At 41.2% G+C, this 22,678-nt stretch overlaps 2 protein-coding genes across 5 annotated transcripts; both read left to right on the plus strand.

Annotated features, from left to right (window-relative positions):
* The first annotated feature begins 6,136 nt into the window (after positions 1-6,136).
* lancl1 (LanC antibiotic synthetase component C-like 1 (bacterial)) lies at positions 6,137-18,284 on the plus strand. Of its 4 annotated transcripts, XR_013806166.1 has the most exons (13): positions 6,137-6,273; positions 6,637-6,777; positions 6,857-6,974; positions 7,723-7,933; positions 8,796-8,943; positions 9,466-9,612; positions 11,033-11,215; positions 11,552-11,728; positions 12,699-12,771; positions 14,789-14,879; positions 15,457-15,553; positions 17,493-17,586; positions 18,146-18,284. XR_013806166.1 is itself a non-coding variant. In XM_079669909.1 (11 exons), the coding sequence occupies exons 2-10, from the start codon at positions 6,691-6,693 to the stop codon at positions 14,863-14,865; spliced, it is 1,221 nt and encodes a 406-aa protein (XP_079526035.1). In that variant the 5' UTR covers positions 6,137-6,273; positions 6,637-6,690; the 3' UTR covers positions 14,866-14,879; positions 15,457-16,973. The 4 variants fall into 4 exon arrangements, 3 of the variants coding, with proteins under 3 accessions (XP_079526035.1, XP_079526033.1, XP_079526034.1); XM_079669909.1 differs by lacking the exons at positions 17,493-17,586; positions 18,146-18,284 and having other exon boundaries at positions 15,457-16,973; XM_079669907.1 differs by lacking the exons at positions 15,457-15,553; positions 17,493-17,586; positions 18,146-18,284 and having other exon boundaries at positions 6,138-6,273; positions 14,789-15,455.
* A 97-nt stretch (positions 18,285-18,381) lies between these two features.
* Positions 18,382-21,649, plus strand: mylz3 (myosin, light polypeptide 3, skeletal muscle). The gene is made up of 6 exons (XM_079669910.1): positions 18,382-18,468; positions 18,920-18,968; positions 20,480-20,623; positions 20,719-20,889; positions 20,983-21,060; positions 21,149-21,649. The coding sequence occupies exons 1-6, from the start codon at positions 18,466-18,468 to the stop codon at positions 21,175-21,177; spliced, it is 474 nt and encodes a 157-aa protein (XP_079526036.1). The 5' UTR covers positions 18,382-18,465; the 3' UTR covers positions 21,178-21,649.
* The last annotated feature ends 1,029 nt before the right edge of the window (positions 21,650-22,678 follow it).

A 22,678-nucleotide genomic window follows, 5' to 3' on the forward strand; every position in this document is an offset into this window, starting at 1 on the left:
CACTTATGGCACTTTGAGGTTAATTATTGAGAAATAGTATTTGGAGAAAATAAAAATGTCTTAGTACAAGATCCACTAAATACTAAATGGCCTTCATCACCATGTCTTATGATAACACCCATCTCTATGACAACTGAGTAAGCTGATGAAATTCTTATATAAGATAATAGATAGTGAGATTTTCCAGTAAGAGGAGCTTTTTGTAAGATCGCCTTTTTTACAAATCTATATTATCCATATATGCACTATATTAAAAAATTAAAGGTCTATCCACCACCATATTGAAACATTTTAATATTGAATCTATACATCCACACCAAGTATGGATCTTTTATTAGATAAAATATTAATATTGCAAAAATATATGAATGTCCTTCTTCCCTTTGCCTCTAGATGGCAGTGACCTCAGGGCAGCAGCATTTGGCAGGAAATTAGTCGAAACAAAGACATAGAAAGGAATTTAGAAATGCATGGAAAATGTTTTCTTATTGGATGCATGATTTGTGGCTGAAATAAGGTAATACATCACATTGTATGTTCGCTATAATGTCGTATAATCACGATAAAATCATTGCGTGAGACTGCCACCTCTACATCATACACATCTGAACAACAGAACACTACAAGAACAATCTCAAGTGCTGTGTGGTTTGTTTTTATAGGATCTAAACTGGCTGATTCCACTTATCACTTCTTTGTTAACATAAATCGACCACGACTGCAACTCATTATGCAACGCAGTCTATTCAAACAGTAATCACTTCTATCACTGACCCTTTAATTGTATTTTTTTATGTGCGCTAATGTGCATTCAAAGTCCATACGGCTCTCCTTTTGATCTATATCGCCTCTAAATGGGATTAGACGCACAGAGATCTATTTCTTGTCATGTAGTGGATGAGCAGAGACACTTTAGTATTGGTGTAACTTGTGTACACTGCTCATGTCTCCGTCCCACGATAGCAATATTAAAGTGAGGTAGCACCTCACCCCTCTCCCCTTTTATAGGCTCCCTTATCTATCTCTTCTCTATTACTTTCACTCAGCCTGTCTATCTCTCTCTTCCTTGTTTCCCATCTCCTTCTGTTGAGTCTCAAATGCTTCAGGTTGTATCTGTCTATCACCCTTCCTCTCCCAGACAGTCGACTGGTATGGCGACACCAGACTGTGTGTATTTTTAGCGCAGCCACAGATGGGGCCGTGGCAGCATGTCAGAGACCAGAATGTTCTTTATCTCAGCTGTCAGGCCCGTTCCCCGCCACCAAAATGGATCTACAGTAGCTAGGGAAAGGGGGGTTTCTTCAAATTGAGGATTTAATCGTGTCTTTTGCCGAGGCGAAATAACTGTCCAGGTGGTGAAAGGAAACGCTCACAGTGTCAGCTCCTCTGTGGGAGATGTAGCCAAACCTGTGATCAAGCTGAGGTGAAATTGCAGGCTGTGTCTGAAAAAGGAAAGAAGCCGAGCTCGGCTGTCAGTACATTTTACCCAAAGTAAGAGATGTTCTATCATATCAATATCCAGTTTTCCTTATTTCCACTGATGATATGTGGTGAAATAACAGTTTTGACACATAAATTCCGAACCCAGGCTTTAGCGATGGCAAAATACACCTTTAGATTCCAGATCAAACTCTGCTCATGCACTGGGACTGTCCCTTTAGTGCATAGGGAGTTAAAGAATATTCTGGAGGCTGGGGGTCAAGTGGTCGACTTCACAATTGTGGAGTCTGCTGAGACTCACCCCTGGCAGCGCTCAAGTCCCAGCAGCAATTCGGCTGTCCACGTGAATATCAAGGAGGGTGGGAGGGAGACAAGGGGGGGGATGCTGACAGAGAGGGAGGGAGGGGGGGAGACGGTCTGTGGGACAAAGGAGTCTGAAATGATTCCACGTTCATTTTGTCAGGCTGTCAGATTGAGCTCAGATGATCTTATCCAGCAGGTGTGGGAAATTTTTTTGTGATCTTCCTTCTTCTTTATTACTGTGAGACAAAACAAACTATTTTTAAAGGACTGTACTTGCCTTTTACACATTGAGGATTTTAAAGTATTGGTCACATTAATCACATTGGTGAAAAAAACAAGAATGCATTCTCTCAATAGCCGCCAGCTAATTGGTTCCCAAGACTTAATTCACTCAAAATGCCTCACAAACACAGTTAGCTGTTTAAAAATGGTAATTAATTTCCCAAAACAGCTGGGTGGTATATTTTCAAGCAAATGTTAATTAAACAGGAGTAAGTATTACCCTTTTGGGGCCTATTTCAGTCATCTGTTGCCTAAAAGAGACATCAAATAAATCAAATGGTATGATTTGACTGCAGGGTGCAGTCTGAGCTCGGATTTGTCCTGTGCTGGAAACAAATGATGATCAATACCTCCTCTAATTAATATTTCTTTCCTCCATACAGGTTTTCCCAGTGGCGCAGTGGGAGGGGATTTCAGGTCAATAATGTGTCTTTCATCGAGGAGCTCTAATCAAGCCCGAAGGTCTCCTCCTGATTCGTGTTGCATTTCTGAGCCTCATTTCCATCCCCCGTCTCTCAAGGCAAGGTAAAACAGTCCCAAGGTAAGCGGGCAAAGGCTCTGTGTGTTGTGGCCAGCCTTCACCTGCAGCTCGGTCAATTGATATGGAAATGACGGCGGCCGAGTTCTTTAAACTGAAGGGAAATAATGGAGCATGGACATCGGAAAAAAAGAGCAGAGCGGTAAACAAAAGATTGACAGTGATGACTGCGGCAAATCTGGTGCTTTGGGCAATCTAATTGTCAGCTTCATTTGCACTTTTCAAAGGCAAGGTTACACAAGTCATCAAGATGGGGAGCACGGAAGGACAACTCAAATATCCTGCATATAAGCAGCTCGATATTTAGTTGCATGATGTCGAGTGTTCAAGGTTTGGGAAACTTCGGAAAGCCTTATAGAGTAGTGCAGGGATGACATGTTTTATAAAATGTCTTATGATACTAATCCTCACAAATAGCCGCCATGTTTCATGTGATTAAAGTGGAAATGCAATCAGAAGAAGTAAACCGCTCAAATTGGCTGATATAACCTTCACACTTGTTAGCCATTTTTAGGACACAAACAAGCTTGTTCAACAGTGGGGTATTTATTGACAGATTGTATGTCTTAGAAAAAACAATAACATCTTTAAAGCTTGTATTAATCGCAGAACGTTAGAAAGAATAGGCATAACAAAAAGAGGACAGTGATCACAGCCCTTCAGAGGACATATCATATATGCACTCTTCCTTTTAAGAACGTCTTGTTGCCAGAACAATGCAGTCTTCCTCTCCATTGTGTCGTCCATAGGGCCAAACCTTCAGAAGGGGAGATTACAGTCCTGCCGTCTCTGAAATCATTGAGAATGTGAAGCACCGGCGTTGAGACTCAACAGCGTGCCAATCAATACCAGCCCCATGCTCTCTGAATACAGTAATTATCACTGTCTGAAGGAATTATGTTTATTAGGGCTTCAACGAGGTTGTTGACACATGACGTTTCCATGGCGTGTGTAAACCTCGTTTCACCCTAACCTTTAAAGTGTTATTTGTATCTGAAATAGTTACTTAATGTTGCTCTAAACTAGAAACAAGCTTGAGCACTGCCGCCATCATTTAATCCATGATGTGTCTCTGGAGAGCAGCGAGTTATTAATGCCATCACCTCAAGGAGAGGGTGAAATATGTGATGTTCTGCAGAAAGTTAATGACCCTGCAGAGCCATTTTTAGCCTGTGTATAATGTAGAGTAATAGCACAGGCATGTTTGGCATTCAGATAGAATCTTTATTTCATGCATTTCGTTTTTTTATTTGTTCCACTGACGGAGGTGCAAACAACTTTCAGACAACTGTGTTAATAATAAAGAATGATTCACACACTCTGTACAGATCTAATGTCAATACGTCTTCTGATGTGTTCTCTTGAATCCACTTAATGAATATTTCATAAGGCACTTTTCTGTAATATTACCAATAATTCTCATTTTCTTATCTACGTAAAACATGTTTTTTTTATTGAAAACGGACATATTCTTCATGCCGGTTAGACATTTGTCATAAATTATCACACCCAAAAATCTTAATTCAGACACTTGTCATCTGGGCCCAGTAGTTCAAAACTTGTAATCCCTATCTGATCGGATCAGATTTGGATTTTGGGGAGTTCAAAACCAAAAAACAGGATTAGCATCACTTTGATATCAGATCAGGAAATCAAATCTGGATCAAATCTTCAAAACGGGTAGTTCAAACCGACAACACAGGATTGGGATCAGTTTGATCCCAAAAAACTGGATTATCCTGATCCCACCAGAGGGGTTGATTTCCAGTGGATTACCAGAGCAAAATGTACTGTACAATTTATTTTAAAATATGTTTCAATATAAATAAGATGGCAACGTTTGTTAACTGAAATAATACACAATGTTTACCCTTCATGGCAAATCAATTTTATTTTTCATTTTTTGGTCACGTTTGTGGTGGCCTACCAACCAACCAAATGTTGATGACATAAATGTTTATGCTCATAAAAGTATCACAACAAAGATTGTCAAGCACAAATGTAATTTAGATTAAAGAAAAAATATCTTCAACAAAAATCTAAAGTAATTGCGGACAATAGATGTCTCTGCGATGTGGTCTCTTGTCTTCCTTGTATTAATTTTCATATCGCCTAGATGGAGATCGGTAGGATTAAAGCACTGATATTCAGGATCTAGCCATCTTGAAAAGTCTGAATCTGGATCAGGGTGATCCTATCCTGAATTGCTTTGAAATAATGGGACAAAATCTGGCCGACCTGTCTGATCCTGGATCACAAAAAATGGGATTTCAAAATCTGATGGGATCTGATTGAGATTAAAAGTGTTGAACTACTGGGCCCTGTAGACACTGAAACTATTTCATTCTTTCTCAATTCACAAAAAACTAAAATGAGTGTACATTTAGGAAATGCTTTTTTCTTCTCTAATCATCTTAACAATTTTCCTTTACAATGCTTTCTGTTAGAACTCCAAAATCATCTCCTGAACACATTTTTTTTTCATCTTTTGTATTTCCTATATGAGAATCTTAAGAGCTTTTTAAAAATATGTCCAACATAATTTAAAAAGAAGCATGAATTGGACTTGTGTGCTGCTGCATTGTATGTGCAATTGTAATATATTAAGTGTAAGGTTATTGCACAGTGGCCTCAGCAGATCAAGCCTGATTGATTATGCAACCTTTGGAAACATTCATGTCGCAGAGTTAATGCCTGACATTAGACACCTCAGTGATAAAGTCCTTCACAGCTCCGAGGGGAACATTGTGTGCTGAAAGCAGCTATTGTTGTTGGTCGAGCGATGATCTGTTAGCATATCAAACCTTCATGTCAACCAGTCCCTAAATAGATCTACATGAGGGCATTTGTTTTCTCTTCATCAGTGATTATGTCTTTGATCAATTTAATAGGGTTGCTACAGCTCAGTGCTTGATTAAAGCAATCTGTCCTATAATAGTCTCTGACTGTTATTATTTCAATCATGTATCCATAACATTCATCTGTTTGCAATTTACAAATTATGTATCTAATATATCGTATTCCAATTACTTGTATACTCTCCTTGCACTATTTCTATCCTTTTGCATTTGTATTTACTTGTATCTGTGTATTGTGTTGCTCTGTTGGAGGAGCCTGTGACCTCAGATTTCCATTGACATATCTACACTGTAGCTTTGTACAAATGACAATAAAAGCCTTGAGATAGCAAGTCGTACTGTGTCTCTCTGAGTTAGTATAGAACTCAATAAAATGACTAGGAAATGCAGGACCATGGGAAATGAAACATGATGTTTTATTAAACTTACCCACAGTAAATGCAAGAACATATATCAGCAGCATATGATATTGTGATGGTCTTTTTATAATATTTTGTATGTTACATATTGTCAATCTTTTTCAAATATATTTTCGAAAAACAAAAGAATAATTTAAAGATATAAATCTGAATTGGAGATTTTTTTTCAGATGTATTATCCTTTTCTATCGACATTTTGTAGTGAAGATGATTGATAATTTTTACAATTTGTATTATTCATTAAAAAAAAGAAATGTTGCAATGAGCACAATGACCACCACAGCAGTGTTTCCATTATAGTGCTATGCTATTTGCTGTACCTCCTTATCAGCAGCAGGTGGCAGCAGCCTGCTAGCTAAACGCCACAACCCCCATCAGGAAAATATAAAGACGAAGAAGACTTTACATCAACAACAGTGCAGGACTAGCAGAGGTAACGTTGCTTATCCATCAATGTTTGCGCTTTACAATTTTATCCTAATGCTCGACTTTAATTTGAGACGACATACATTGATGTGATAATATGTTGAATTACGCTATTAAGTAGCTTCAGTTACACGTGCAAATGCAAGCCGTTAGCTTTAGCTTTGTAGCTTAGCGTACACGAAGCTGCGGCTAGCTAAGCTGTCATTATTTCATGCGTGTGTGGGTGTATGTAGCCTAGCATAAGAGGCTTATTGCGTTATGTGGCTTTATTCCGTAATAATAACGGGAGCTTACTGTGTTTATCCCAATTTTTTAAATCTCTAACACTCGCTTTTCCGGTCTCACGCGTCTTTTACCGCCTCATCTTTAGCAGATACATCTTACTGGCCGATTTCAGCAGTGCAGCAGAGACAAAACTGTCAAAATGGACACGAGAGCCTGGAGGAATCCATATCACGACTATGATGGGAACCCAGCCTCAACACAGGCGTTGTTTGACTGCCAGGGAAAGGTAAGGCATAAAGAATGCATGCTCGTGCATCAGATTCCCGTGCAGAAACCCTCATTATTTAACATTTCTCCACCTCCAGCTCACAGCAGAGTTTGCCCAGAGGCTGAGCAGCAAGATCAGTGAGCTGCTGGCTGTGATGGAGAACGGGCTGAAGTCTGCAGACCCGAGAGATTGCACCATTTACACCGGCTGGGCAGGTGATGACACCCTTACACATCTTTCATTAGTGACATCTTATTGTGTGATTGGATTTTGTGTCTTTGTGTCTGTAATGTCTTATTAATATTTAATGTATGCATGTATGACTGTGAGACTCATTGTGGACATGATTTGCATTATAAATGTCCCTGAAAAATGTTTTCATGCAATTAGATTTTTCTTTACAGGTTATGATGATTTATTGAACAAACTCAAGGTCATACTCAATATTAGAAAACATGATTTACTAAGAAATGCAACTATAAGTACCGGTGTGTAACGGTAGCTGTTAAAATAATTGATTTTTTTTTTTTTAATAGTTTTGAATCTTGAATATAAATCCAGTTTTCAGCCCGTCAACTATGGAGCTTTTCTCTGTTTTATATTATATAAAATTGAACGTCTTTTTGACTAGCAAAAAACAAGGCTTTTAACCTTTTTCTGACCTTTTTCTAGCTTTTTCTAAAGTTATTTAATATTATTAATAGATCTGTTAGTAAGTAAGTAAAAAAATATTTATATAGCACCCTTCTCAATATGAATGTACAAAGTGCTTTACAGACAGTACAAAATACAACTCTAAAATCTGTAATTTAAAAAAATAATTAAATGTTCTATTTGAGATGGATGGGTAAAAAAAAAAAAGGTTTTTGAAGAAAGGAATATCCCGAGATTAGATTAGATAGGTTTGTCACAAAATGTGCTCGTTTCAACAGTTAACACTGAAATGCATCCGTTCTTCCACAGGTATCGCTCTGCTTTATCTGCACCTCCACAACGTGTTCAGGGACACATCCTTACTGCAGAGGGCTCTGGAATATGTGAGCCGCAGTCTGAAGTGTTTGACCCGGCGTCATGATGTCACCTTCCTGTGCGGGGATGCAGGGCCGCTGGCTATCGCTGCGGTGGTCTACCATCGCCTGCAGCGGGTGCAGGAGACCGACGAGTGCATCAACAGGTCAGTCTGAAACGCAAAGGTACAGGGGGTTGTTTTCATTATGGTCTCTCTCTCGGGTAGGTACATTTTAGCTTGTTATGTTCCGTCGTGCATGCTTTTGAGTCATTGAACTCAATCAAATACTGTGTCACATTCCATAAGGATATATGTAGCATCCTGTTATGTTAGTTTTTCCCAGACACAAGATAGTGGAGTTTCTATCAAATGTATTGCTGGTATATTTATTAAGGTACTTAGAATAAGGGTTTTGCTAAATATTAATATGATATCGCTATCCTGATGCATATCCTACATTTTTTCTGTTGTGATGTCTTGAAGGCTACATTACATTGCAGTGATGTCATTGTCTGAACTAAACCAACTGTTACTTACTCTCCTATACCTACTTCGCCATTATATTCACATTACTGATGATACTTTATCAACAATCTCATAGTGTAAAGTATTTCTGAAGCAGCAACGGTCAGTGCTACAATATCAACGAAATATCGGGGTCACTGGTCAAAAATATTATGTTTGATTTTCTCTATTGCCCTGCCTTATTTAGAGTATGCATAGGTTTTTGCAGGCTCAATAGATATTTTAAAAATGGATATTGTGTCTTCGTAAACGTACAATTTGTAACACAAATGATCCACACAAATCAAAGACGGGTTAACTTACAACAGCACTTAGAGAGGGTGATCACAACACACCTAAATGCGTGTGATTGGCTGATTGTGGATGAACCAATCTGATCCAGTTAAATTGGCTCACAAAGGTAGTAGGGTTGTGATCACACTTGTTACGTTTGAATTGTAAACAGTCATTTGTCATTAGTGCACGACGAGGTCTCATGACTTCTCCTGTGCCTCGTTCCCAGACTGCTGCAGTTCCACCAGAACGTGGTGAAAGGTGTAGGCGGTCTGCCCGACGAGCTGCTCTACGGGCGGATGGGGTACCTGTACTCCCTCGTCTTCATCAACCAGCAAATGGGGCAGGACAGGATCCCGCTGCAGTACATCCAGCAGGTAGGTAGAGCATCACACTTTGAAACACCGGGTGTGAGGTGGTGAACTTTTACTTTTGGTTTTGATCAAGGACAGGCTGACTGATCTTTCAAGAACGTACTCTTTTCAATGTTACATCAAAACATATTAAACGAGAGGGGAAAGTGAACAACGTGGGATAAAATGACTGCTAATGAAATAGAAATCTACTTTTGGTTTAGATTGCAATGCAACAATATTCTGTAGTAACCACACTCAGAGGAAATTGAAACATATTTAATAAAAGGGTCAGCAATGAATAGAAAAAATAGGAAATCCTTCCACTCGGATATTTGTTAACAATTTACTGTGGAAACAATGCTATTTTTGGGTTATAATCTTCTCTACCTTTTACTTTGCTGCTCCCAGCTATCTCAATTTACGACACATCTGCTCGCTCTTGCTCATATTGGTGTCCACGTTGCAAATGTATCTCCATTGGTCTCTTTGAATTGTACAGATTAGGCGTGTTTGTGAGGCGGGATGTGTTGTTTCCCCTCTCAGATCAGTGAGTCGGTGCTGGTGTCCGGAGAGCACCTCAGCAGGAAGTTCCGGGTGCAGAACCACAGCCCTCTGATGTTCGAGTGGTACCAGGAGCAGTACGTCGGCGCCGCCCACGGCCTATCGGGCATCTACTACTACCTCATGCAGGTCAGCCAGCCTCCGGGGCGGAGCAAAGCCGCTGGTTTACACTCATTTCTAAAGGAGCAATGGCAGACCTTATTAATATTCCTATTTCTACTCATTTCAAACGGGGTTAGGGTGTCACTCCTAGCTACAACTAACAAATATGCTCAGTTTTTTTAATTCTCTGATAACTACAACTCCAAACAACTATATATCCAATAATGTATTTGATTTTGTAACTATTAAATGTCTTAACTGCTCATCAAAGGTATCTAGAACCCTATATGAAAAATAGTGAATTCAAGCTTAAGATATTACATTTATAATAATATAAAAACAAAGAATTACTGCACCTTTTTTAAAAGCCAGAAACTGGGAATATTTGGCATTGTGTTTAGTAAAGCACTATCTATAAATTGTTTGAATAAATTACTATTTACTACTTTAGTTACATCAATAATGTTATCCCGGATTGTTAAAATATGCATTTTAAATTATAATTTGTTAAAGGCCCCATGTCATGGCCATTTCTACTGATCATAATCCCATTGTTGAGGTCTACTAACATAGATTTATATTGTGCAATTTTCCAAACTCACATTGGTTTCTCATACAGCATCTCTGTATAGTATGTGTATTCACTCTCTGTCCTAAACGGCTTGTTGGAGCTCCTGCCCCCCCCCTCCCTGTGAGCCCAGTGGACACAGCGAAACCAGCCCGAACACACACACACCCGCAGCCTGGCTGGGAGTTTGTGTGTGTGCTCAGGCTGAGTTCCGCGGTGTCTCGCCGACCCCACACAAGTGAGCCAGCTCACACTGTCCGCTCCTCGCAGCAGCGAGCCCCGCAACGAGTGTGTGTGTGTGAGGGAGTCCGCGGATTGGTCCAAATGTAACGGCTCCGCGGACGTAACGTAACGGCTTAACGGATTGGCCCATTTGGACCAATCTACGGAGCTCTTACGTTGCTATACCCGAGATAGATCACTATACCCAGGAAGAAAACAATGGAAAAAGAGAACTGTCCAACGAGGCGTTCAGGGGCAGCATAGACAGGTCTTTTCTGTGTTAGTTTTACTCGCTACAGGGTGTACTTTGAGGGTTTGTGACTGCAGACCGTTTACATGCAGAAAAAGCTACATAACACAGAAGGGGACGGGTAATAACCAGGAAAGCATGACATGGGCCCTTTAATTCTATCAGTATATGGCTTACTGAATTAGCTTGCTGCTAAGGCTTCGAATAAGAATTGAAATTGAAAGAAAAAGTCCTATAAGTAATGCAAACAAAAAAAAATTCTCCAAGCCTTTATTGATGAAATGTTTTGCCAATGTACCTGCACGTATTCTCTGTGTCTACCACCTTATTGTGAAGTTTGCACTGGTTTCTTCTTCATCCTGTTTAAACATGGTCTCTCCCCCCCCCCCCCCCCCCCCCCCCCCCAGCCGGGATTCGTCTGCGTGGAGGAGTACGTCCACAGGCTGGTGAAGCCCAGCGTGGACCACGTGTGTCGCCTCAAGTTCCCCACAGGGAACTACCCCCCCTGCATCGGGGACGACCGGGACCTGCTGGTGCACTGGTGCCACGGAGCCCCAGGGGTGGTGTACATGCTGCTGCAGGCATACAGGGTAAACAACATGTTTTCGTTTACCTGATGTCAGGTGCAAAGGATTTACAGAGACATACGGTCATCTTGTGGGGATCTTTAGGCCATTTCTGTTTTCATATATGTAATGACGATATGCTGTTAGTGCTGCTTGTGAGGTCTAGTAGGAAATGGTTCGAGTGTAGAAATCTTTTTTGTATAATTATGTATTTAACTTTATCCAGTTTTATGGAGAAACCACAACACAGCCATCATTTAATCCAAACACTGTCTACACAATCTAAACCAAAGTCCCCATTCACATAGAGACAAACAACTCCGTACATTTTAACATCTCTTTTCTTTCTTCCTCCCCCAGGCCTTCGGGGTGCCGCAGTACCTGGAGGACGCGCTGCAGTGTGGGGAGGTGGTGTGGCACTGCGGCCTGCTGAAGAAGGGCTACGGCCTGTGTCACGGAGCGGCGGGGAACGCCTACACCTTCCTCGCCCTTTACCGGCTAACACAGGACCCCAAGCACCTCTATAGAGCCTGCATGGTGAGGCGCACACACTACACACACCGTGGAATATACACACTACACATCGCTCACACAGGGCAGCAGGCATTCAGACGATCAGGCATTAGTGGGGGCTCCTGTAGGATCAGTCTTAGTGTCCAAATACTTAGTTATTTCCTCATCTGTTTGGGTATCATTTAAGATTTATTTTAATGCTAATAAACAAAATATGGAAGTATACCCATTTGTTTTCTCTATGCAAGGAAATAACGGTATTTTTCTACAAATTAAATAAATAGTTTGAAGGGATTCAATTATAGATCGGTTAAACAAAGCATCTTAATAAAAATAAATATAATTTAAATAATCTATCAAAGTGTGAAGGGATTTTTATGCTTACTTGCTTGTAAATAATTTATTAAATCTATCAAACTGTTTAGGGATTTGAATGTGTCTTTACCTGCTTATAAATAATTTAAATTATGATAATGCCACGATAAATAGGAAAAAAGGCATTTTATAATCTGTCTTTCTCTGACTTTGATCCAAGATGTCAAAGTCAACTTCTCACAAAGGGCAAGCAATCAGAGCACAATTGGCCCCCCGCCAGCCGTAAAACAGATCATTATTATTCCTGGATCCAGGTGCGTGTGAGAAGCGGGGCCTTTTATGTTTTTAGACAAAAGCTTGGTGGCTGTCGGTACGAGTGTTCCTCCCTGGATGCGCTCCAGGTGGCACGAGTCCCACGTATACTATCATGAATATGGATCTATTCACAGAGGATGGAAATAGACTCTTCACATGTCTCGCCTAAGCTCTGATACTCATTCCGCAGCAACATTGTGGTCATAATCCGAAACCTCCGACAGATGCTAGGCTTTCACTGAGAGGAGCACCATTTGCAGCAGGTGTTGATATTGTTTGCTATCCTCCAGGGGTCAGCTGCAATCCAGTGTGGTGATAGGATGGGAATGTTATTGTGACACTATCTGCCTTTGTCTCTCCACAGTTTGCTGACTGGTGCATGAACTATGGCAAACATGGATGCCGGACGCCTGACACTCCCTTCTCCCTTTTCGAAGGTAATATTCAATGACATGTCCCACCTATTACATTTTAATCAAATATTATCTTTATATTACCTCCTTCACTCCCCCTCCCCTCTCTACAATGGACTCACACATCTGTAAAGGACATTGTGTTTCTGTATTGAGGACTTAGAATGCGATAAGTAAATAAAGACCATCCCTATCCTCTGTTATGTCTCAATATCAACTATTTGATATTGAGATTTGATGCAATATTTAACCATCTTCGACCACTACAATTCATAAAGTTTGTTTTGGAGTTGTGCCATTTTTAGAGTGCTTAAAGACTTCAGCATGCACATATACACCGTTTTTCAAATAGGCAAACACATCACATTTGTACTGCAAGACCGAAGTGTATTGTCAACGCTCCATCAGCCTGGGGTTAGCATTTAGTGAGCTCACTTTAAAGGGGTGACTCTTGGCTAACCGTAGCACCTATTTTCATTCCAGTGTCTCGGCATGAGAGGAAAAGGGACCTGTGTAAATGTGGCCATGGTATTTTTAACAACTCCTAAACGTAGCTTGGCTTTGGAGTGTTTTTAGTGTCATTTCCTGAAACTGCTCTGTGATAAGTGACAATTTGTTCATGTTTTCATTTGTGGATTTGATCACATTCATTAAAGATAAAGCAGGTTTTATAAATGTTAAGGCCCAGATACACCGGCCAGTCACCTGAGAAGTCGCCGACGCCGAAACCAACTGTTGCGTCGCCGGACTCTCCTGCGTATTTGCCGACTTCGCGCACCGGAACACACCGAAAATCCGAGCCGAGCACGTATGAACTGCGCATGCGTGAGTGGCAATAACTCTCCTTACCAGCAGGCGGCGGTAGTGTGTATTCATCATTCAAAAGAGGCAACAACCGGAAGACAGAGAAGAAGAACAGACTCCGTGATATAAACAAACAACAAATAGCGTTTTTCTTTCCATTTTCACTCTCGTCCATTGAAAATATGAACGAACAGGAGCTCTATAAACCGATGAGCTGAAATAGCCGTCCGTGTGTGTTCCATCTTCCATTTTAAATCATTTGTTTACCTCCCTCACTTCCGTTAACGCTTCTCATGCACTGATTCGCTAGCTGAACAGCCAATCAGTGTTATCCCTTTGTCCGACTTCCGGTGGTGTTCCCGACGCCGATTCAACATGTTGAATCAGCAAGAAAAGGCGTCAGGTCGGCAGAAAAGACCCGACGGTGCGGCGCACACCACTCCGAATAGGGCGTGCCCACGCTCATGTTCGGCCCGACTCCCATTTACTGCCGATTTCGGCCCGGTGTATCTGGGCCTTTAGTGCAACATAAATGATCAACAATGCTATACAGGACTGAATAAAATGACACATTTATGCATATTTTGGATAGACAATTGTAAAATTGTATTTGGAACACAGGTCGCGTTAACCGAATATTTTCCGTCTATGATGGAATTTTTTTAACAACGACGGAAAAATCTGAAAGCCGTCCATCATTTTGACAGATTAGAACAAACTCAGAACAGCGCCAAAGTTTCCCCGCAGCGGGGCTCCGATATTATGCCGTGTTATGCATGTCCGCCCAAAAGGAAATTTATATCGCTTCCAAACCTAACTTCGCCGAACAGATCAACAAAAGCATTTGTCTAACGCTGTGCACGCACCCGCGAGGTGCTATGGGCATGCACAGAGAGGGCTCTGGCCATGCATAACACAGCGCTAACCTAACAGTTCACGGAGTTCACAGAGCGAGCGTCCACCCCCCCCCCCCGACGACAGTTCACGAGCGTGTTCTCTCCGCCCCCCCCCCCCCGACAGAGTTGTGTACAGGCCGATGGGTAATAATGGATTTTGACAGAACTGTTGCGATCCTGTCCATCGGCAAAGTCCAGCGCAACCTCTGAGTTAGAAAACCAAAATCATAAGAATTACAGCATAAAAAATAAATATTAACCTTAACTAGTGTTTTCTGTACGTCTATCGTCCTGTATCATGTTTGTGTCTGTAAACTCACCGCATCACTTCCTGTTCACAGGCATGGCTGGCACCATCTACTTCTTGGCCGACATCCTGCAGCCAATGAAAGCGAGGTTCCCCTCCTTCGAGGTGTAGACGTGTTCCCACAGGTAGTGCCCCCCCACCCACACTGTGGGAAGGAGAAGACCCACACACTTTTGCTCTGTGTCACACTCATGCATGAAACACTACATTCACAACGATCGACATTGTGCCATGTTTTTCCTGCTCCTCTCTCCCGGGAACTCTACATGTTATTAAACAGGATAAGTCCTATACTCGCATTTCAAACATAAGAGCTTGCTTTTTTCGTTCCTTAATTTGTGTATAATTGCTTTCAAAACTGTGGATGTTGCTCAGATTGTGACATATTTTGAGGGTGAAGTAAAAAAAAACAGTAAGGGAAATTAATTTTCTGGATTTAAAAAATAAAATTGTGGTTAAAAAAAAAAAGAAGGTGTTTTTGCTAACACTTACAAATGTGTTTCTATTCTGCATAGCTTGATATGGTAAAAAAAAAACAATGGATGCTTTTTTGGTTTTCTTTTCTTTACAGTGTCAACAGCAAAGCTAGTAACAATGCACTAAATATAATACGGTGCCATGTGTTAAGGGATCAACCCCCGAGTGTAAACTGTTGCCTGTCCTTTGCACTGTCTGAGCAATAAACCATGTGTCTTTTTACAGCTGTCGCTCTGTAGTCACTTCCTGAAGCTCCCTGATCTTAATGTGGTGTACGCAGCAGCAAGGAACGGCCAGAAGGGGGCGGCAGCGAGCCTGCAATGTGAGATTATGTGGAGATTAACCTCTATCTGGAATATAAAGTACATTCACCTCAGCCAGCTTTTCACATGTTATGTTTATCGGATTAATTTTCCATATTCAGGCAGCTGAGATTAAAAGTGAATATATATATATATATATAAGAAGACAACCAGAAAATCCAACTAAATCCGACTAAATGAGGAATTAAAAACGGTTACATGGAGATTTTGATGATCAATAACTGATACCTCCATAAAGGCCAGCAATGCATTCATTCTCGTTTTCTTTTAAGTTGTGACGGTAAAAACAACATCAAGGTTCTCTCTAAATATGTGTTTCATTTTTATTTATCTGAGCGTTCAAACGGTATGTTGATATGTTTCCGAGTTCTGACAAGTGGGGGGTGGTCTTTTCACAGTCCGAGACCCCTTCTTTCCGGTTATTCCACTTTGTAAATACAGCACGGATGCCCTTTCTTGCAATGTTGACGCAAATTAATGTGTGCATCCATGCCGTGTTTCAGATCTACATTTTTATGATTTCTTCCTTTGCCTATGTCACACCTTTTCCCACCAAGCTATATGAAATTTGACAAGAAATCGAGCAGAAAACACTACCTCGTAATGCTTTAGAAGTTATTAAACAATGCTTTTTAGTTTTAATACATTTCAAAGAAACACTGCCCATTATGTTGTCAGTCTTGTCTTCATTATGTAAAAACGTTGTCTTTTAAAGCCTGACATAAAACATAGCTTCACATTTGACCTCTCTCACATTGTATCGCTCGGTTTTAAGGCTCTCATAAGAACCCCATATCAGCGGCGGGGGTCTCCAATCCTCTGTCCCTCTCTCTGGGTTACTTGGCTCAACGGGTCGCCTCTCTTTTCCAAATAAGGCTCACGTCACACTCCTGAAAACCAAGCGACGACACAATGCCACCGCTCTTTTTTAAGCCCGTGCTTCTTTATGACCTGACGCCAGCTGGGGCCTCGCAGGGGAAAAAGGAGGGGTCTGCTGCGCGGGGCGGTTACTATACCGGAGGGTCTCGAGGAGCGTTCCTTTTCTCTACCCCCAACTCCACAGAGCCGGAGTAGGAGAAACCGGACACCTCCGGGGGGTAAAAATAGATCTCATCTGTCCAGGGGAGTGGTCTTTCACTCTGGGTCACTCACACACACAAATCCTCTTTCCTTCTTACACTACGGGATACACAGCATTAGTGAATCACCCAACCCCCGTGCACGCTGCCTCTGTGTGTATCTGCACCCCCCCCCCCTCCTCAGCTGTGTCCTTAAAACTAACTTTTTAATCACACCCCCACAGTCTTTTTCGTTTGTTTTGAACGTGGTATAACCTCTTTGGCTGTTAATGTGTCCATGTTCTTGTCTTAACTTGCTCTGTTATCGCTGCATTTCACGATCAAAATAAATAAATAACCACATGTTCCCTTTTTGATGTTTTTCAGTTGGCACCCAAATATTTTATGACCAACAAAAAACACTAAATAATCCCTTTTTTTTTTATAGGCACAAAATCACTAATTGTTATTATAGTGAATGGTGAAAATCTGTGTATAGTAATCTACAACTTAGTGTTTCATGTGTGAAAATGAAGCGCATAATCTTTATAACAAATTTGGAGTGGAAAATGGATTTAAATGCAGAAGCAAAACACTTTATATTCCGAGGTGCGAGACCTTGTTTTTTTTTTAGTGTAAAACCGTATTAATAATTCTGCAAGATTAAAAACCTGAGAACTCCTTCAGTGTATTGAACATAAGTCATGCGAGGAACACCATTTATATTCGGTCCAATCAAAGTAAGTATAACATTTGTTTCCAATTTTCTTAATTGTGCATGTTTTCAAGACAGAATTGTACTCCTGTTAAGTTGTTTTGTAGCAGATGTTAACTGTATTTGTATACATGAACTTCATTAATAATAGCTTCCTTTTGATAGTGCCATCAGCACCATGGAGAGCTCTGATGGAGGAAAAAAGGCACACTGTACTTGGTCGTTCGACCTGCAAAGATTATGCAATACAGTCTACTGGGTAAGCCATTATTATCATTTGTATATATATTTAATCATCTCCTTAAATCACATGCTATAGTGTAATGCAACTGACCATTTTTATAATTGAATAATTTGACAGTCATTATTACTTTTTTTAAATATCAATCCCACTTTGTATTTAAATAACTTGTTCTGTCAGTCCAGACTTGAAGATTTACAATTTAATATGGTTCAAAAAGCGAAATATATTCATAGGTAAAATGGTGAAAATGTATTGAAATCAAAATGCTTGGTGATTCATGTATCGACCGATTGTTGCAGCTGCATTTGAAATCCAGTTTCTAAGCCAACTGACTGTCCTATTTGACTCATTCCCACTTTTCCAACGTGTTTTGCCGTACTGTTATTTCACCATAAGTGGAGCAGTCTCACAGTTTAAAAATAAAGTTTGTAAATGATCCCTCTGAGCTCGCAGCCGCTCCAACGTGGGCCACTAGGCATCGGAGATTTCTACATTCTCACCGACTTGCTTCAGCTGTGTGAACCCCCGGAGAGAAAACACTTTAATCAATGAATGCATTTTTTTTTCTTCATAGGAACAGGATCCAAAAAAGTTTCCAATTCCGACCTCCAAGTCTTACCAGGGTTATTTATATCTAAAAATATCCCTGTCCCCTTCTAAAGGCTTACCCCCGCTGCGCCTGGTGCTCAGCTCTCCTTTCCGTCTGCCCTAAGAAAGTTAAAGGTGTTCCAACTGGTCATCTGATTCGCCCCCCGCCCCTCATTAGCATATGTGATGTCATGGTCCCGGGATAAATAAGAGGGGGTTTTGAACAGGGCCCACGACCACTCTGTCTTGGGACTTCAGCTTTGCTTTTCCTTTTTCTTTCCGCTCATCCAGACTCAACTCTGCAAAATGGTGTGTACATAATTGTGTTTTGGACCTTTTGGGTGGGGCCGGTTTCCGATGGAGTTACCTATTTTTTTTTTTTTCAACAAGGGATAATTATTTGTGGCATGCGGATACCATCTCTCCAAAAATAAAAAAAAACTCAGAATTTGGACTTAAATTGCATCACTGAAATCAAGACTGGCATTTTTGATACTTCTCTGAAAAGCTCGTCTTAATAAATTACAATAAAAGTTCAAGAATTCTTTGGAATACATTGAACATTTGTATTATGCTTGTATGTAAAAGCGAGGAACGTGTAATTTCCTCCTCCATCACTTGCACTTACTTCAGTTTTTGGCATGTATTTCTGTTACTCAATCTTCCATAAACGTGTCTGTGTAACTCATCCATCATTTCTTTTCATTCATTTCTCCGTGTGTATGTGTTCGTTCCTTTTTTGTGTATTTCCATGTGACAGGCCGAAGTGGCAGCCGCCCCCGCAGAATTCGCTCCGGCAGAGATTGAGGGTAAGTCTAGAAACAGCGAAAAAATAACTTCCCATGTGAAAAACGGTCATTAGAATCCCACCCTCTCACCTTCATGAAACCCCCAAATCGAGTCCGAAAAAAGTATTCTCTACACTAAACAAAGGTGAAGTAGCTGCAGGCTAGATAACCCTCGAGTCTAAATGAACTCCTAAAAGGTGGATAAAGAAAGACCACCGTTGCATGCCAGACTTGTCCAGTTGTCGGGAAGAATTTGAGATATGTTTATTCTAGGCCGACCAACCCGTGTCTTATGCAACGCAGAGGCGTTAATCCCTGGGTCAAGGCCCAAGACGCGGCCCTGCGGCATCCCGTTACATGAGGCATCCAAACTATGACCGTCCCAAAGCCTTTTGGTGTAGCCGGAACTAGAGATATCCCATGCCAATACTAAGAGATGTGCCCTTCATTAAAATGACCCTACGTCTGGTAGAAACCATTTTTGTACGTGATATATGATCTAGAAGTGAATTAGTTTAAAGATTCAGAAATCCCTTACCCCTGTATACGTGGCACAGCTGCAATGGGGCAGTCCCGTCAAGTTAATTGGTTCGTATAGACTTTCAATTTGGCAAAAGTTGCACCCATTAAAAAGTGCTGCTTCTCCACATTCTGGTACATTCAGACTGTTGGGATACCTGCAATGTAAGACGAGGTGTTAATTACAGCACAGTCAGCATTCTTGTGTTTAATTTGAGGAGGCCTTTGGACCATGCCCCTATAAGGACTGCACTACTCTGTCAGGGGGGTATCGGCTTGCTCCCTAAATGCAAGGGAAGGCAGGAAAGGAGAGGAGTGTGGTGGGGGGGGGGGGGGTTGGCAGGTACAGCTGTTCCTCAGGCTGCTGCTGTACAGACCCTTAATCTGCCAATGAGGTCATTCTGAGTTGGCTTCCTGGTAGGATTCAGCCAAACAGCTAACCTTTGTCCGAGCTTCACTTGGTACCTTCCACCCCTCTTGCTTGGGCACAGCTGACACTTCCAATTATCTTGGAACAATGGCAGGATAATAACACTTCTAATGTCTTTGATCCTCCAACAAAATGTGACAACACATGGCTGCCATACCTGACGAAGAACCCTGTGAAATGATGAATATAAAACCCAAAAGCAAAGGGATCAAGTTGACAATGTTACTAGCATTAATGTGGTACCAGACAGACTGAGTATTATTTGTATTCCTCATTAACCCATAAGACCATAAGGAGAGGGTAGACACCAAGGTCATGTTGCTCTTTGTTGTTGTTTGTTTGAAGTATTAAGTATATTTTACAGTGTGTTTTGCTGAAGTAGATAAATGTCAAGTTAAATGAATTAAGGTTAATTTGTATTAGTTGGATCGTTTTTATTAGTTTCATACGTTAGTTACCTTAAACAAACCTGGCAGCCAGTTGGTTTTTGCAAGGGCTATCACTGAGGACCATTTTAAGTTATTTTCACCAACTTCTCTCAGTACTTAGTAACTCAAAGTCCTCTCTCCCCTTTCCTTACCAGAGTTCAAGGAGTCTTTCGGCCTCTTCGACAGAGTCGGTGACAGCCAGGTGGGCTACAACCAGGTCGCTGACATCATGCGCGCTCTGGGCATGAACCCCACCAACAAGGCCGTTGTTGCTATCCTTGGCAACCCATCCGCTGATGGTGAGATAACTCCATCCAGTCTTCATTGTTAGAGAAATATGTGGGTTTGTCACGCCTTTCAGTGGTAGTTTATGGTGCGTGACATTTCTCCACAGACATGGCCAACAAGAGGGTGAACTTCGAGGCTTTCCTTCCCATGCTCAAGCAGGTTGACGCGATGCCCAAGGGTACCTATGACGACTACGTTGAGGGTCTGCGCGTCTTCGACAAGGAGGGCAACGGCACAGTCATGGGCGCTGAGCTGCGTATTGTGCTGTCCACCCTGGGTGAGCAACCTAAATATAGAAGTACAGAAATACAATCTGCTTAGCTCAGAACATGTGTGTGAAATGGAAGAGCTGACATTGGTCCATCTACAGGAGAGAAGATGTCCGAGGTCGAGATTGATTCCCTCATGACCGGCCAGGAAGACGAGAACGGCAGTGTGCACTACGAGGGTAAGCCTTGATTTCCCAGCATGCCTAAGTCATTTTAACAGCTGTCATCATGGGACAGATTTAACCCTATGGTTTTGTTTTTCTCCAGCTTTCGTCAAGCACATCATGTCTGTATAAGCGTCCATCAGTAGGAATGCTGAAACTGTAGTTCGCCTACAGACAGCCCAACGGTGTTCAGGACATCTACACTATACCAAAGACCAACCAAGGAAAGACAAGGACTATGTACAAGGGATGTTGAAGCAAACCCATCTTGTTGTTTATTTTGTATTTCTTGCCATCTCGTCTCCAACCCTCCTTTTCTCCGGACATCTCCGCCATCAACCACTTCCGTTGTAGAACCCACCATCACTTGGCCTTCGCTCCACCCGCCGCATGGGGTGAGGAACGGGGGAGAAGGGATGACCGCTCATCAAGTGAGGGTAGATCCCTCCCTTCCCACCGCCACCACATCCAGTCACGTCATCACTGGCCCAGCAATGCCAAAGGTGCTGGGGAGCTGCCGTGGATCGACCGCCAACAAGTCACCCACTTCCCCGGAAAGTTTTATTTATTGTCTGTTCATTTCAAAATAAACTTTTCCAACGTACATCCCATTTGGGTTAAGTCTTGATCTTTTATTGCCCACTTAAAGCCGTAGATATGTGTTAGTATCAGACCGTCCATTCACCCGCAAATGAGAAGATTCAGTCATATTGTAGTTAATTGTCGTGCAATGTATTGATTAGGGGTTTAAAAATAGTAAACAAAGTCTCACCATATAACCTTTTTACAAATGTATAACAAAATAGAAGAAATTAGCTTGTTTTTAACTTATTTAGAAACTTGAAAATGTTTTCCAAGTCGAGCCCCAAGCATCAAAGCTCACCCCTACAACCCTTCCCAAAATGCCCTAAACAGAACTCTTTTGTTTTAAATAACACTGACTGTTACTCAGTCTTTCAGAAAAAACGTAAGACTCAATGATTTCAATGAATTAGCAAACACTTATACTGGGCCTTGAGACTTAGTCTTACTTTAATGGTTACCTCGGAATGAAGACTATGATAATTAAACACGATCCAGAAAGTTAAAAAAGCTATGTTCTCTCCGGAGACAGTTTGCAGAGTCAGTCAAATACACACAGTACACAATGTTAATAGACATATGAGGCGGGTGGTTGTATACAGTATGCATGAATATCTCAGTATATATAACATGCAGTATTTGCATTTGACATTGATGTGCACATGTTGAAGTATTTAAAAATTTAGTCTCGCAGGGTTATTGAAACCACATGCCCTTTGTAACTCTCCATCAGAGGCATGGTGTGTGAAAAAAGATACAAGGACATTTTAAACAGCATTTTGTGTGTCAGAACATAATTTATGCACATTTGCTCAATGAATAACTTTGCAGACCAACATTTTCAACTACTGCTTGATTTGTTTTGCATCCCATTGAAACAAGGACAAGGAATCAAACGGGAACATGTTGGTTTTGGTATACCATTAATGCACTTTTGTTCCGATTCTGTCACCTTAACTTACCTGTGTTTGTTTATTTGTTAATGAATGTGGGGATAACAATATGTCATACACAAGACTGGGGCAGACAAGTTGTGTTACTTTTAAACAAC

The sequence above is a fragment of the Notothenia rossii genome (genome assembly GCF_949606895.1).
Source record: "Notothenia rossii genome assembly, chromosome: 3".
Taxonomy (NCBI): Eukaryota; Metazoa; Chordata; class Actinopteri; order Perciformes; family Nototheniidae; genus Notothenia; species Notothenia rossii.

Bases quoted from the DNA above. Each gene is read 5' to 3' on its own strand.
- mylz3 (XM_079669910.1), top strand. The intron at 20,890-20,982 runs GTGAGCAACCTA...GTCCATCTACAG, and splicing joins TATTGTGCTGTCCACCCTGG to GAGAGAAGATGTCCGAGGTC. The intron at 21,061-21,148 runs GTAAGCCTTGAT...GTTTTTCTCCAG, and splicing joins CGGCAGTGTGCACTACGAGG to CTTTCGTCAAGCACATCATG.
- lancl1 (XM_079669909.1), top strand. From the start codon at position 6,691: ATGGACACGAGAGCCTGGAGGAATCCATATCACGACTATGATGGGAAC. The intron at 6,778-6,856 runs GTAAGGCATAAA...CTCCACCTCCAG, and splicing joins TGTTTGACTGCCAGGGAAAG to CTCACAGCAGAGTTTGCCCA. The intron at 9,613-11,032 runs GTCAGCCAGCCT...CCCCCCCCCCAG, and splicing joins TCTACTACTACCTCATGCAG to CCGGGATTCGTCTGCGTGGA.